Raw genomic sequence first — 16,538 nt, 5'->3', positions numbered from 1 at the left:
GTTTAACATGGCCCCCAATGAGAGAGAAGCTCTAGGCCCAGCCCCATCCTCCGTATCTTCTGGCTCCTTCTTTGGATCCTGCATCCTGCCGACTACGCCAAATGTAGGGACCGCAGGTAAAGAAGGATGCAGGGACAAATAGGAGCCAGAAAGCAAATAGCGTTTTTAACTTTCTTTTTAACTTCCAACCAAAAAAAGATAACAAACGTTTTCCACGCAGGGAACTTATATACAAGAACACAATCTCGCAGTAAATCCCAATTATTATATGGCCGCCCTGAACTACACCCGTAGAACGCGGCAGCGCCTCACTAGTGACTCCCTACTAAGATAAAGTCAACAACGGTCACTTATCAGTGCTGGTTCAGCGATGTAGTCCTGACGGGGAGGCTCCGACAACGCCGTAGTCCTGATGGCGGAGGAAGGAGGTGTCTTCTGGCGACGGGCCCAGGCGTAGAGTCGAGTCCAGAATGTCTTTTGCGGTGCTGCGTTCCCTCCTGCAGGCGGACGTTGATCCGAGGTAACAGCCTCCCAGTCCAGAGAAGAGTCTTTTTGAGGAGGATTAGGAGAATAATCAGTATCAGTCACAGCTGAGACGAAACCATGCGAGTCTGTAGCACTCTCTGGCAAGGTGTTCTCAGGGAGCACGGTAATACTGTCCCTGAGCTGGTCAGCACTACCCCTCTGCCTGGGGGGTCGCTGACGACGAATGCGTCTCTTTTTGGGGGCTCCAGTAATTGCCCGCAGTGTCTGTTGCACGTTTTCCCCCTGCTTCCTGCAAGTCTCACTGCGGCCTGCACACTCACAGCAACTGCGCTGCAGTTTCCTCTCCTCAGAGATTTCCCGCGCTTCTCTGCCCCTGCTTTCGCGCGTTTTGCTTTTTATCCTCTCCTCTCCCTGCGTCACTCTGCCTCCTGTCACATGAGCCTGGCTTCCCATGCACCCCTCAAATCCGTCCCCCGGAACCCCGACTCCCGGCAACAATGGTTCCACCCGTCTGCACAGCTCACCAGGTCCCTGTCCCCTACACCTGCGCACTGCAGCGCTTTGCTCTGCCCTCAACATGGGGGTGAAGTACGCCTGCGTCGGAGCGCGATGCCGAGGAGACTGTGTGGACGATGTAGGAACACATCACAAGTAGAAGGGAGACGCCGAACCAAGACCAACGACACCCCTCAGACTGGACCGCCCGCAGGTGAGTATAATGAAGGCTCTTTTTTGTTCTCTGGTCGGGTTGGGGGCAGATATACAGCATTACAGAATTCTGCATATCAGCCCGGAAAGCCAGTGGCCATATCTCACATCCACGAAACTTGGTGACAGGTTCCCTTTAATGAAGAAGCCCTTGTTTTTAACTTTGCGCCAAATTCGTCAATCGCACCCGACGTTTAGATGAACTTGGTGCAATTACAAAAACCCGCAAATGATGAATCGGGGACAAAGTGTCATTCACTGTCACAGAGCGGTGTGCGGAGCCGGTGACGTCCTATGGTGCTTATACACTGTCATGTGTTACATATCCACAGTCCACACTGATCGGTGGCCCTCAGCAGTGCTGCACAGAGGTAATGCGGGGCTTGTGGAGGTCTGTGCACATGTGGAGACTTTGCTGCGTTTTTCCAGTGCAGATTTGTCACAAAACCTGAAGGATTTCCCCACAAAGTTAATGAGAATCCTGGTCTCATGCACACATTGCTTATTTTTTCCTTGAAGATTTGTAGCTCCAGCTTGTCAGTTGTTTCAGAGGTTTTGTACAGATTTCTCCCGTACTAATGAGGAAACCGCAAGGAAAAAAGGGTCGAAACAAATATATTTAGGTTTTTTTGCCAACTCATCAGTATTTGCAGCTTTTTGCTGCCGCAGATACAACACGTGTGCACACAGCCTTACAGTGAGGGTTTTTATATTTTATTGCTGTTTAATTATGAAAAATTAAGCATTAACCCCTTTATTCCCCGTTACTATGACGCATAGCTGCTATCATCCACAGCCAATCAGACAACAGCAACGACGACGACAAATGACTACTATACAGAACGGACCACCTTCTACAACAGTAGCTCCGCCCTTTACGTGTTGACGTATGCTCAACGTCATTACGCACGTTTTCCGTTTCGCACATGCGCTGTGGGGCCTAAGAGTGATTCTGCGTTCTGAGCACTGAATGGGAGTGAGCGAGCTGTAACCGGAGATTCCCGTCATTATGGTGAGTGCGGCGGGCGCGGTGTTCGGCACCGGACCTCAGGGCACAGCGATGTGGGTGACGCTGCGGCGGGAGGAGGACCCGCTCCCGGGGTGCTTTCACTTTCTATTCTCTGCTGTGTCACCGGCCTCGCAGAAACGCCTCTGGGGGGGTTTTGTGCCTCGTTGCGACCCGTAATGCTGTGTCTACCTCTGTGTGTGGCTGACAGGCTGCAGTGCTCATCACTAGGGGGCGACCCTGGAGGGGGCAGTCAGCGTCACTGATGGATTTACTTTACATCTGGTAAATTGTATGTGTCCTCCATAAGGCACAGCACACTGGAGCTCTCCTTGATATCCTGGAATAATTTCTCCTTAGCACCATCAGGTGTCAGGACCCCCATAATCCTGAGAATGGGGTGCCTGCTCCGCTGGTCCTGGTGGAGGGGTGCCTTTGTTTTTTGTCACTACTAGTGATGAGTGAGTGTACTTGTTGCTTGGGTGTCCTCCGAGTATTTATGACTGCTCAGAGATTTAGTTTTCATCGCCCCAGCTGGATGATTTACACCTTCTAGACATCTTGATTACATGTGGGGATTCCCTAGCAACCAGGCAACCCCCACATGTACTTATGCTGGCTAGTAGCTGTAAATCATCCAGCTGAGGCGATGAAAACTAAATCTCCGAGCACTAAAAAATACTCGGAGAACCCCCAAGCAACGAGTGCACTCGCTCATCACTAGTGTTGAGTGATACCTTCCAATATGCAAAGGTATCGGATTGGATCGGCCGATACCCAAAAAGTATCGGATATCGCCGATACCAATGCATATTAATGGGACACACAATATCGGAATGGTTCCCAGGGTCTGAAGGAGAGGAGACTCTCCTTCAGGCCCTGGGATCCATATTCATGTATAAAATAAAGAATAAAAATAAAAAATATGGATATACTCACCCCTCGGACGGCCCCTGGCTCTCACCGGTCCAAGCGTCTGCCTCCGTTCCTAAGAATGCAGAGTGAAGGACCTTCGATGACGTCGCGGCTTGTGATTGGTCGCTTCACCGCTCATGTGACCGCTCACTCGACCAATCACAAGCCGCGACGTCATCACAGGTCCTAAACTCACTGCATTCTTAGGAACGGAGGCTGCCGGTTACACCGATAAGGTCCAGGCTCCGCCGGAGGGGTGAGTATATCCATATTTTTTATTCTTTATTTTTTACATGAATATGGATCCCAGGGCCTGAAGGAGAGTCTCCTCTCCTCCAGACCCTGGGAACCATACACTGGGAACTTCCGATTCCGATTTCCGATATCACAAAAATATCGGAACTCGGTATCGGAATTCCGATACCGCAAATATCGGCCGATACCCGATACTTGCGGTATCGGAATGCTCAACACTACTCATCACTAGTCACTACCTAAAAAAATGTTCCTGGGATTTGAGGAAACTATAGAGTCAGCTCATCTAGATGTGTACATTACTTCTATAGGGGCTGCACTGCTAAATTAACACGACTACCTTCATTGTAAGAGTCAGTGGCGGATTCAGGACATCAGCAACATCCAATGATCTGTTGTCACTCAATGAAGGAGGAATATCCCTTTTACTAAAGCCATCGCTGGGTCTGATCTGTCTGAGCGAGGCCTCTGCTGACGCTCGCTGGGTCTGATCTCTGAGCGAGGCCTCCGCCGGCCCTCACTGGGTCTGATCTCTGAGCGAGGCCTTCGCTGACCCTCTCTGGGTCTGATCTCTGTATGAGCGAGGCCTCCGCTGACCCTCGCTGGGTCTGATCTCTGTATTATTATTATTATTTATGTATATATAGCACCATTAATTCCATGGTGCTGTACATGAGAAGGGGTTACATCAAAATACAAATATCACTTACAGTAAACAAAACTAACAATGACTGATACAGAGGGAAGAGGACCCTGCCCTTGCGGGCTTACATTCTACAGGATTATGGGGAAGGAGACAGTAGCTCCGATGGTGTTCAGGTGGTCGTGTGGTCATTACAGGCTGTAAGCTTCTTTGAAGAGGTGGGTTTTCGGGTTTCTTTTGAAGGATCCAAATGTGGTGGATAACTGGATGTGTTGGGGCACAGAATTCCAGAGGTTGGGGGATATTCGGGAGGTCTTGGAGGCGATTGGGTGAGGAGCAAATAAGCGTGGAGGAGAGAAGGAGGTCTTGGGAGGACCGGAGATTACGTGAGGGAAGATATTGAGAGATTAGTTTGGAAATATACGGAGGATAAAGATTATGGATGGCTTTGTAGGTCAGTGTTAGTAGTTTAAACTGGATACGCTGGGAAATTGGGAGCCAGTGAAGGGATTTGCAAAGAGGGGGGAAGCAGGAGTGTAGCGAGGAGAGAGATTAATTAGTTGGGCAGCAGAGTTAAGGATGGACTGGAGGGGTGCGAGAGTGTTAGAAGGTAGGCCACAGAGGAGGATGTTGCAGTAGTCGAGGCGGGTGATGATTAGGGCATGCACAAGCATTTTGGTAGAGTGAGGGTTGAGGAAAGGACGGATTCTGGAAATATTTTTGAGCTGGTGGCGAGAGCTTGGATGTGCGGTTTGAAGGACAGGGCAGAGTCCAGGGTTACTCCGAGGCAGCGGATTTTGGGGACAGGGGAAAGTGTGATTTCATTTATTTTGATAGATCAGGTAGGGAAGATATGCGAGATGGAGGAAAGATAATTAGTTCAGATTTGTCCACATTGAGCTTGAGGAAGCGAGAGGAGAAGAAGGAGGATATGGCTGATAGACAGTCTGGGATTCTGGAGAGCAGAGAGATGACTTCTGGGCCAGAGAGGTAGATCTGAGTGTCATCAGCATATAAATGGTACTGGAAGCCATAGGACCTTATGAGTTGTCCCAGGCCGAGTGTATAGATTGAGAAGAGTAAGGGCCCAAGGACAGTGGAATGCTGGGGACGGAAGCCAGATTGTAGGTTGTCGAAGAGAGAGTTAGGCTGCTTTCACATTAGCGTCGTACGGCGCACGTCGCAATGCGTCGTTTTGGTGAAAAAAAGCATCCTGCAAAGTTGTCTGCAGGATGCGTTTTTTCCCCATAGGCTTTCATTAGCTACGCATTGTGATGCATTGCCACACGTCGCAACCGTCTTGCGACGGTTGCGTCGTGTTGTGGCGGACCATTGGCACCAAAAAACGTTACCTGTAACATTTTTTGGTGCGTCGCAGCCGGAACTCCGCCCCCTCCTCCCCGGACATCACAATGGGGCAGCGGATGCGTTGAAAAACTGCATCCGCTGCCCCCGTTGTGCTGCGCTTTCACAGTATGCGTCGGTACGTTGGCCCGACGCACTGCGACGGGCCGACGCTAGTGTGAAAGTAGCCTTAGATGCAAAGTGAGAGGAAAGTTCAGCATGGACGTGCTGCTAAAGGAGTTTGGATGCAAATGGGAGCAAACATATGGGGCGATAGCTGGACATAGCGCTTGGGTCAAGGGATGGCTTTTTGATGGGTGTGATTGTGGCATGTTTGAAAGCAGAGGGGAAGGTACCAGAAGTTAGTGATAGATTGAAGAGGTGGGTTAGGGATGGGATTAGTTTGGTGGTGAGGTTGGGGAGGTGATGGGATGGGATGGGGTCAAGTGCACAAGTGGTGAGGTGTGATTTGGAGAGAAGATGAGCAAGCTCCCCTTCAGTGATTTTTGGAGAGGGAAGTTATGGGGTTAGGGCATTGGTCTGGTATACAAAGGGGTTGTGGTGGTTTGACGACAAAGATTTGCCTTGTTTGGTCGATCTTATTTTTGAAGTGTGTGGCAAAGTCCTCGGCAACGATTAGGGAACTCTGAGGGGGCAGTGGGGGGCAGAGGAGGGAGTTAAAGTGTTGAACAACTGTTTGGGGTTGTGGGATAAGGAAGATATGAGGGTTGTGAAATAGGCCTGTTTAGCGGACGTGAGAGCTGATTTGAATGCCAGTGTTGCTTGTTTGAGTGCAGTGAGATCATCTTGCGAATGTGTTTTCTTCCGACGCCGTTCTGCAATTCTGGATACTTGCCGAAGCTTTTTAGTGATGTTATTGTGCCAGGGTTGTCTATTGGTTCGTCGCACTGCTATGCATGACAGGGGCGACCATGTCAATAGCTGATGCAAGAGTGGCATTGTAGAAAGCAGGGTCTGTGTCGTGGAGTGAGGATATGGATGCCAGTGGTAGGATAGTCAGAGAGTGTGTGGGTGTCTAGGTGTGCGAGGTTCCTGCGTGGGTGCGCATGTTGCTGGCCATGGGTGACAGGTGAGGAGTAGATGTTGCTCAGATAGAGGGAGAAGGGAGGTTGTGAAGTTAGATAAGGAGCAGAAATGGGTGAAGACAAGGTCTAATGTATGTCCGTCTGTGTGGGTGGCTGAGGAGGACCACTGAGTAAGTCCAAAGGATGAGGTAAGGGACAGGAGTTTGGAGACTGTTGACTGGTGGGTGTCAATGGGGATGTTGAAATCACCCATGATGATGGTGGGAATGTCAACAGACAGAAAGTGAAGGAGCCAGGTGGAGAATTGGTCAATAAAGGCAGTGGTCGGGCCCGGAGGTCGGTATATGATGGCCACTTGGAGGTTGTAGGGGGAGTACATGCGGACAGTGTGGGCTTCAAAAGAAGGGAGTATAAGGGAGGGTAGAGGTGGGACTGGATTAAAGGTACAGTTGGAAGAAAAGAGAAGGCCCACTCCTCCACCATGTGTGTTGCCAGGGCGAGGAGAGTGGGTGAAGTGGAGGCCACCAAAACATAGTGCAGTGGGGGAGGCTGTGTCAGAGGATGTCTGCCATGTTTCGATGATGCCCAGAAAGAAAAGATTACGAGAGGTAAAGAGGTTGTGAATCACATGGAGTTTATTGCAGATGGAGCGGGCATTCCATAGTGATCGAGAGAGGGTGCAAGGGGGTGGGTGTCATGGGCACAGATTTGAGGTGGGCAAGATTTTGGGTGTTTATATTGGGTTGGGAGCGATAGGAGGGGGTAGTAATGGGAGGTATGAGCTGTGGGGGTGCAGGATTGGGAGATATGTCTCCAGCAGTGAGGAGAAGCAGAGAGAGACAGAGCAGGTGGGAGAAGGAGAGTGGGCGGCTTGTTTTGTGTTTTATTAGGAGAGATCTGAGGTTGAGGAGCAGGTCAGCAGAGGAGGTCAGGTGGAGAGGCAGGAGGGAAGGAGAGATTATTACTTCGCTAGGGGGTGCTGGGGTTTGGGGATAGCGAAGGAGAGTGTGGAGTAATGGAGCCAAAACTGTTAGAGCGTATGTCAGCATGATGAGTAAGTGTGGAGGAAGAGCAAGAAATTCAGTACATTTATTAAGTGGTTAGTCTTGCCTTCTGTTCACTTCTGGCTCATTTCTGGCATATTTCTGCTGTCATATTTGCTGTTATCCTTTTTAGAGACATCCTTCTAGAGACAGACCACGGTCCAGACAGACCTGTGTCTCTATATGAGCGAGGCCTCAGCTGACGCTCGCTGGGTCTGATCTCTGTGTGAACGAGGCCTCAGCTGCCGGACACTCAGTTTATGGCAGATTTAGAACAGTCGTCGTTGTTTTCCAGAATACCAAGGCCCTTTCTTCCCAGCTGAAGGACAGCATACCGATCACTGAGCTCTCCACAGAGTATGGGGGCTATGGAGTCCAGGACACCCTCCGAGCCGGGTACGTGCATCACTGCATCACACTTCACAATGTACAGGGGTCATGTACACACAGGTTTAGGGGTATCGGGCTTCATTATAGGACAGATAGAACTCGTCCCCATTATAGTTTATGGGTCTGTTCATGTGACCATTTTGCACTAAAAGGCCGCTTCATCAAAGCTTTTATTCCTGAAAACTGGCATAAGCGCTTTCAATGGGAGCATATTTTTGTGCAGTGTAGACCTGTGTGACTTGGGGTTTTCACTCAATTTTAAGCAGCTTCACCAAAATTGGCAGAAGCAGACACCCAGAATTCAGGCCCAAAATAAATTTGTTGCGTAACTGAAGCAAAAGAAAACAGCGCCCAGTGATCATTCTGAGGGTCTCTCTAAAAACTGACACATGACAGATCTGTCAGACCCCATAATAATCAATGGGGCTCTTCTGCTTCTGTATAACTCTGTTACCCAACACTGTAGTGGCTGTCAGGAGCTGGGAGAAACTAAAATATGTAAATGTATTGGAAAGTCCTATATAGTCGTGGATCGTGGACAACCTCTTCATTAGTGAAGAATAATATCTCCATCTTCCTCCATTGCAGGTTTAGCAGTGTGCAGAGCGACCTCCTGCCCAGTCATTCACTAGAGCTGTCAGAGAAAAATGTAAGTATCCCCTAGAAGGGGCGCCGTCCGGTCTGTGTACCCCCCACAGGAGTACTGTAGGGCAGTGTCAGAGTATGGGTCACCTCCAGAGCAGCCAGAGCGCTGCAGACTGCTGACTCCAGTCCTGTGTGTACTGTGTGTGTCCGAGATAGGAAAAGTAGGGTTCATTGTGAGCCTCAGTCGGGATTGGTGTAAGAGGCACGGCTCTGTACATCACGGTCTCCTCTAACCACCATTATATTACCATCCATATGCCTTAATACTTTCTGTCCTACAGATATTACTAATGTATTGATCTTGTTTAGTTTCAGATAAACCAGGAGAACGTCAATTTCTCTTCTCTGAGAAACATCCAAGGCTTGCACGCTCCTCTGAAGCTGCAGATGGAGTTTAAAGCAGCAAAGCAGGTACATATACATATCTAGGTATAAAGGTGTGCGTGCTCATATGAAAAAATGGGCATGAAGATGGCGGGAATTCTAGAAATGCTTTAACCCCTTCATAATGTAGGATATGCATGTACGGCTGCCATTGAGAGGGTGAATGGTGGGCTCAGCAGCTGAGCCTGCTCCTTAGGCTAGGTTCACATTGCGTTAACAGCAGCCCGTTCAACACATGCGTTAACGGGCTGCTGTTAACGCAAGTGCCGATATGTCATATCGCTAGCGCAGATAGAGCACCTGCTAGCTCCATCTGCGCTAGCAGTGACAGACCCGGAAACGTTGCAGCCCGCGTCCCAGGGTCCGTCACTCAATGATGGCACATCGCTAGCGCACACCCATTTTGGGCGTGCACTAGTGATGCACCTGAAATAGAGCTAAATGGCAGCGTTAACGGACTGCTAAAACGCAATCTGAACGTAGCCTTACACAGTGGTTGTTGGCTGTTTTGCACAGCAGGCACCTCAGTGAGCAGTGATAAGAGCTGACGCTAATTGCTGCTGATTAACCCTTTAGTTGCCATTGCCAGGATCTTAGGGCCGCATTTGAATGGTTCCCCTGCGTGTGCACCCCTGTTTGGGCTCCTATCGGCTAGTTCCGATAAGATCTTGTGGTGTCAGTGGGTTACAGCCAGGGGCTTTCTGCAGGCCGGTGTCATCACTATCTTTGTGGTTTGGCTTTGTAACACCAGGTTCACACAAATGTGTAAAAAAAAAAAAAAAAATTGTCCGTTTCATGTAGAAAATGCAAACTTTTTTTTTTTTTTTTTTTACTTGTCCGTGTACATGCATATTTTTTTTTTTCTCAACAGCAGCTATTAATAATTTACAAGACCATTTTACAGATTCTTATTTTAACCCATCCCACGGCTGTTTTCCATTTTCCTTTTTTTTTCTATTCTTCCAAGAGAACAGCTTTTAAATTTTTTTTTCCATCGACCTAGCCATCTGAGGGCTTGTTTTTTTGTGGGACAAGTTGTACTTTAAATTGTCAACATTTTTTTTTTTTTTTTTTTTTTTTTTTTAAATCATACAATGTATTGGGAAAAAAAAAATTCCAAGCATGGCGAAATAAAGAAAAAAGTTAAATTCCACAATTGTTTTGGGTTTACTGTGTTCACTGTATGGTAAAAATGACCGGGCAGTGTGATTCCCCAGGTCAGTACGATTACAGGGATAACAAACATTTGTCACCATTTTCTGAGACCTGTAACTTGAACGTGCGACTCTCATCCGATTTACAGAAAAAAACGGTCCTTGCTGTGTAATTTTTTTTTTTTTTTTTTCTTTTTGACACGGATCCGGTCATTGAAAAAGATTGTTCATCTGCACTGCCCTATAGAATAACCAAGTGCAGTCCAGGTGTTTGTTTTTTTTTTTTTGTTTTGTTTTTTTTTTTTTTTCAGACAGCATTTGGACCAAAAATATGGTCGTGTGAATAAGTCTAAAGAGTAGTTTTTTGTTACTTTTTTCCCCCCACTGTATATAAAAAAAAAAAAAAAAAAAAAAAAAAAAAAAAAATTTGATCCCTTGCTGATTTTGTAAGTTTGCCCACTGACAAAGACATGAACAGTCTATAATTTTAAGGGTAGGTTAATTTTAACATTAAGAGATACAATAACAAAAATAAAATCCAGAAAATCACATTATATAAATTATACAGCTCTGGCAAAAATTAAAGAGACCACCACATCAAAACCCTGTTATGGGCAGCCCAATCTCCAGACCTGAACCCCATTGAAAACCTCTGGAATGTAATCAAGAGGATGATGGATAGTCACAAGCCATCAAACAAAGAAGAACTGCTTACATTTCTGCGCCAGGAGCAGTGTGAAAGACTGGTGGAAAGCATGCCAAGACGCATGAAAGCTGTGATTAAAAATCATGGTTATTCTGCAAAATATTGATTTCTGAACACTTCCTGTGTTAAAACATTAGTATTGTTGTAAATGATTATGAATTTGTTTTCTTTGCATTATTTGAGGTCTGAAAACACTGGGTTTTTTATTTTCACCATTTTTGTCAGAAAAAAACCCAAAATGTATTGCTTGGAAATTCGGAGACATGTCAGAAGTTTGTAGACTAAAAGAACAATTTACATTTTACTCAAAAATATACCTATAAAGAGAAAAATCAGAGAAACTGAACATTTTGCAGTGGTCTCTTACATTTATACAGCTCTGGCAAAAATAATTTGCATTTTGCAGTGAGAAATAAGTATTTGATCCCTCTGGCAAACAAGACTTAATACTTGGTGGCAAACCCCTTGTTGGCAAGCACAGCTGTCAGACATTTTTTTGTAGTTGATGATGAGGTTTGCGCACATGTCAGGAGGAACTTTGGTCTACTCCTCTTTGAAGATCATCTCTAAATCATTAAGATTTTGAGGTGGTTGCTTGACAACTCTTAGCTTCAACTCCCTCCATAAGTTTTCTATCGGATTAAGGTCTGGAGACTGGCTAGGCCACTCCATGACCTTAATGTGCTTCTTTTTGAGCCACTCCTTTGTTGCCTTGGCTGTATGTTTTGGGTCATTGTCTTGCTGGAAGACCCAGCCACGACCCATTTTTAATGTCCTGGAGGAGGGGAGGTGGTTGTCACTCAGGATTTTACGGTACGTGGCTCCATCCATTCTCCCATTGATGCGGTGAAGTAGTCCTGTGCCCTTAGCAGAGAAACACCCCCAAAACATAATGCTTCCACCGCCATGCTTGACAGTGGGGACGGTGTTCTTTGGGTCGTAGACAGCATTTCTCTTCCTCAAACACGGCGAGTTGAGGTAATGCCAAAGACCTCAATTTTAGTCTCATCTGACCACAGCACCTTCTCCATTCACTCACAGAATCATCCAGGTGTTCATTGGCAAACTTCAGATGGTCCCAGCTGCCTTGAGATCATTAACAAGTTCCCACCATGTAGTTTTAGGCTGATTTCTCACCTTCCTCATGATCAAGGATACCCCATGTGGTGAGATTTTGCGTGGTGTCCGAGATCAATGTCGATTGACAGTAATTTTGTATTTCTTCCAGTTTCTTACTATTGCACCAACAGTTGTCTCCTTCTCACCCAGCGTCTTACTTATGGTTTTGTAGCCCATTCCAGCTTTGTGCAGGTCTATGATATTGTCCCTGACATCCTTATATAGCTATTTGGTCTTGCCCATGTTGTAGAGGTTAGTCTGACTGATTATTTAAGTCTGTGGACAGGAGTCTTTTATAAAGGTGACTATGTAAGACAGCTGTCTTTAATGCAGGTAACGAGTTGATTAGGAGCGTCTAACTGGTCTGTAGGAGCCAGAACTCTTAATGGTTGGTAAGGGATCAAATACTTATTTCTCACTGCAAAATGCAAATACATTTATATAATTTATACAATGTGATTTTCTGGATTTTATGTTTGATATTCTATTTCTTAATGTTAAAATTAACCTACCATTAAAAATATAGACTGTTAATTTCTTTGTCAGTGGGCAAACTTAAAAAATCGGCAAGGGATCAAATACCTATTTCCCCCACTGTATATACTGTAATATATGCTATAAGCAATTGCAGGTTCATGTCTCCTAGGGAGACTAAAAATAAATGTGCCCCTTTTTTTTTTCTCCCAGTTAAAAAGTAAAGAAATAGGAAAATTACTTGATGTCTGCAATTTATTACAGTATAAAGTTAATCTACAAAGAAATAAATGTTATGAATAAAAACTTTCTTTTTCGGTTATCTGGCATCACAAACGAAATGAAAGGCTATCAAAATGGTACCAATAAGGATTACATGATGGGTTTTTGGAGCTGCGCATTTTCCCTCTGTTCTTCTTACCCATCAGTGTAAAGTGACCTGTGCTGCGTGTTCCATATCTGCAATATGTCGCTTTCTCTTGCGAGGCCGAGTACAGTGAGTTATGTGTTCAGATTTTCTCCATAGGCCTTTGATTAGATGTTGGGAAATCCACAGGTAAAATTGCACATGTGTGGATTACATGCATTTCTGCAGCAGGAACGCCTGTAACCCACACTTGGCTGTATCAATAAAATTTTGTCTAAGCCAAACAGCAGAAAGTATGAAACCAAAAATGATTTATTTTAAAACGTGACACCTCAAGAAAAGACAAAAAAAATCGCAGCGATAAAAGCGCATATAAAATGCACACTCAAAAACGCAAATAACCTGATTTACATGACATAAACTACAGTTCAGAGTGGAGAAACAAGTCCTCGCACAGCTGCATCACTGGAAATATATCTCAAAGTGGAGACTTTATAAAAAAAACAAAACAATAAAGTTTAGAACTTTTTCAACCACTAAAATCTAAATGTTTGGAACTGTAGCAGTTATACTGACCTGAAGAACTTACCATGCCATTGTCACTGCACAGTGAATGCTGTAAAAAGAATAAAAGGCATGTGTTGTTTGTTTGTTGTTTGTTTTTTTTTTTTTTACTATTTTGAGTAATTAGATGTCAAACCAAAGTGAAAAACTTGGTTCCAACAAGAAGGGGTTGAACTGCATACTCTAGAAATGTGACCGTTCTCTTGACTGGGCTTAGCAGTCATGATCATTTAGATTGCACAAAACGTCTGAGCCAAGTGATTGGCTGCAGCGGTCGCGTGCTGTATTCATGACATCAGCGTTGTTGCAGGGGGATAAGAGGATGATTCTTGTCTTTAGACAGCGCAAGCCTTCGAATTGTGGTAGGAAGCCTGTGATTATTGTACTAATTGTTGTCCTTTTGTGATTAGATTCAGCGCCTCCCATTCCTGCAGAGCTCTAACATCGCTCTGGACACCTTGAGAGGGAACGACGAGTGTATCAGCTTTGAAGATATTCTTAATGGTAAATCTCTTTCTGCATCCGTCTGTACTGTCGCCTCTCGTCACATTTACATTGTGGTTTCCAACCAAAAAAACCCCATAAAGCTCAACTGAATGTGAAGACTGATGAGAGGCCCGGTGCCCAGCAGACCTTGGGTAGCAGTGGGATACGTCTGGGTCTGCCGAGGGATCGCTCATATTAATGAGACAATAGCGCTGTTTTCTTGTAAGATACTTCTCCGATCGCAGAGGCTCTGGTAGCCAAAAGTTCCGTTTGCTATTACTCCCCAGCCTCCCCACTTCTGCTTTCTGGGGAAAACGTTGCATTTCCGCTTCAATGACCGTTCGGACCAGCGGCATTGCTGCACTGATGGCTTGAACTGTGTAATCTTGAGGTTGCCAGACCCCACGGTTACATCCACCTCGTCATCATAAGAGCAGCACTTTGTAGGCACTGGGTCTATTTGGCCACCCCTGCTAGATCAAAGCAGTGGCCGGTAACCTAGACCACAAAATAAAAATAAAAAAATCACTCCATTTTGAAACAGAATTTTTAACATAAAGTTGCTTGTTTTTACAAGTACTTGGTGATTGTATCTAATATAAGGTACGTGGGAATAGCTCTAAGGAGATCTGCAGGACTAATAAACAGGATGGCAGAATTACCCACTGATAACAAAACAGTAAATTCCCAATATGTGTAATAAGTAATTAACGCCATGGTAGATAACCAGTAATATACAAGAAAGAATAAAGAGAACACCGAGAAGGTGATGATCCATATATACCAGAGTCGCAGTGCAATGATGCACATGGATACTACCAGGAGTCTGGGAACCAGGAGAACATCATCTTCCATATTTATGCATCATAGCCATCCAATAGATACGTCGGATGAGCTGTGATCTACCCATAAGATATGACTTAATTGCTGATTTTGGTAAAACCCCTTTATCACTTTACAGAACAGGTGATTAGTGCCTGATTTCTGGGCGTCCAGCGTCCCCTTCTCACTGCAGTGACGTCCAGACCTATCCCCCGAACACTTGGGCGCTGTACTCTCCTATCTGTCAGTCCCGTAGACTGAGAGGAGCTGCAGTGACTGAGCTCAATAACTGTGAACTTTACTTTTGTAATCTGTGTATTCTGGATCCCAGTTATTTCTTCTTGCAGAGGAGAACATTGGGGTTTTTTTTGACCAGCTTCTATTTTTGTTTTGCAGAGCCTTCTCAGTGTGAGATGATGGGAGAGCCGCACATGATGATGGAGCACAAGTTGGGCTTGTTGTAATAAATTATTCCAGCTACTTGAATAAAATGTTCAGAATCTTTTGTAAAAATCAGAGGGACTGTGTTTTTGTAAGGTTTTATTTCAGGTTGTCATTTTAGCCATTATTTCATTTATTAATAAACCAGTAATAATTATTTCAAAATCTTTTGGTTTTTCCTTATATTTGGTCCTTAACAGTGGTAAGGAGATACTGGGAGTTGTTACCAGCCATCATCAGACTGTGGCCCATACAGAAAACGGCACAAGTTGTTTCTCTCTCGCTTCATTGGGGGACACTGGAAACTACTGAAAAAACGTTAGCTCCTCCTCAGTATTATACACCCACCAACCGGAACCAAGACGATCAGTTTAGCTTGGTGTCAGTAGGAGGCAGACATGGGTCTTTCATTAGACCCCATATCTACCTCGGTTTTCACCATTTTTCAGGTTTCCTCTTCTATTCCTTGGAGGGAAACAGTGTGAACATGAACAGTCACTCTGTTACCCCACACAGAAACAGAATACAGCGCAGACTGACACTCTCTTTCCTCATCTGTCTATCTGGCAGAATCCTAACACACTAGATGTGTTCAGGTGATCCGAGGAATGATCCCGGCCCCCCACTCCTGCCTGCTTGTCTACCAGAGCCAGACTGTTTCAGGAGCTAGACGTCCTGCAATCCAGTGAGTCTTGGCCGTCTGACCTTAATCTCTGACATCTTCAGGGTTGAAGGGGTGCCTTTTTTTTTCTGCCGCTGCCGCCCCTTTGGCGCCATTTCCCCCCCCCCCCAGATGTCTGCACCAACCGTTATATGAAGAAAGGTGAGCTGCACTATTAGTGTGTGGGCCGGTTCCTGGCTGACTAAAAGCTCTTTATTCTCAAACAGTCTAATCCATATTAGATCTTGCAAGAGGCCTTGAGCGTTTTTCATCACCTCAGCTCCTTGGCTGTTTGCCCGTACTTACCCCTTCTGTCAGATATCTGCTTGTTAGTGATGAGCGAACGTGCTCAGGTGTTATCATAGTATCTTGGACGTGCTCATATATTATGTTCGAGTCTTTGCACCTGCATGATTTGCGGCTGTTAGACAACCTCAGAACAGGCGGGGATTGCTTGTTTTTTTAGTGAATCTCCACATGTGTTGAAGCTGTCGTAACAGCCACAAATCATGCAGCCACTGGGACTCGAACATAATACGAGCACGCCCAAGATATTCGGATAACACCCGAGCATTCTCGGATAAGACGTTATCCAAGCACATTCGCTCATCACTACTTAGTCCTTCGCAAGCTACAACCAAGAGTACGATAACCTCTTCAGCCCTGGGATGCGATGCCGAACGTCATGTAAAGCAGTTTTCTACTCTCCGACATCGCAAATTACAGCCATAGTTTGAGAGCTGCTTCAGTCCTAGATCCGATGTTTGAGCACCACAAAAACAAGTTACTTCCATCAATAATTGTAGCCTTCTTGGTATTTAGAGTCATAATTTATTTTCCTCTCCCAGTTATTACATTTTGACTCCACATCTGGTGATT

The 16,538-nt window shown here is 45.6% G+C and overlaps 1 protein-coding gene across 1 annotated transcript; it reads left to right on the top strand.

Moving 5' to 3' along the window:
- The first annotated feature begins 2,065 nt into the window (after positions 1-2,065).
- POMP (proteasome maturation protein) lies at positions 2,066-15,155 on the top strand. Its single transcript, XM_077298280.1, has 6 exons — positions 2,066-2,206; positions 7,742-7,842; positions 8,425-8,485; positions 8,791-8,892; positions 13,660-13,753; positions 14,954-15,155. Exons 1-6 carry the CDS (start codon positions 2,204-2,206, stop codon positions 15,019-15,021), a joined length of 429 nt encoding a protein of 142 aa, XP_077154395.1. The 5' UTR covers positions 2,066-2,203; the 3' UTR covers positions 15,022-15,155.
- Positions 15,156-16,538: the final 1,383 nt, after the last annotated feature.

Source organism: Ranitomeya variabilis, chromosome 3 (genome assembly GCF_051348905.1).
Source record: "Ranitomeya variabilis isolate aRanVar5 chromosome 3, aRanVar5.hap1, whole genome shotgun sequence".
NCBI classification, from domain to species: domain Eukaryota; kingdom Metazoa; phylum Chordata; class Amphibia; order Anura; family Dendrobatidae; genus Ranitomeya; species Ranitomeya variabilis.
The sequence above is the reverse complement of the archived record's forward strand: the minus strand, read 5'-3'. Positions and strand labels throughout refer to the sequence as shown.

Coding starts and splice junctions, on each gene's coding strand:
- POMP (XM_077298280.1), top strand. Junction 8,893..13,659: donor AGTTTAAAGCAGCAAAGCAG/GTACATATACAT, acceptor TTTTGTGATTAG/ATTCAGCGCCTCCCATTCCT. Junction 13,754..14,953: donor CTTTGAAGATATTCTTAATG/GTAAATCTCTTT, acceptor TTTGTTTTGCAG/AGCCTTCTCAGTGTGAGATG.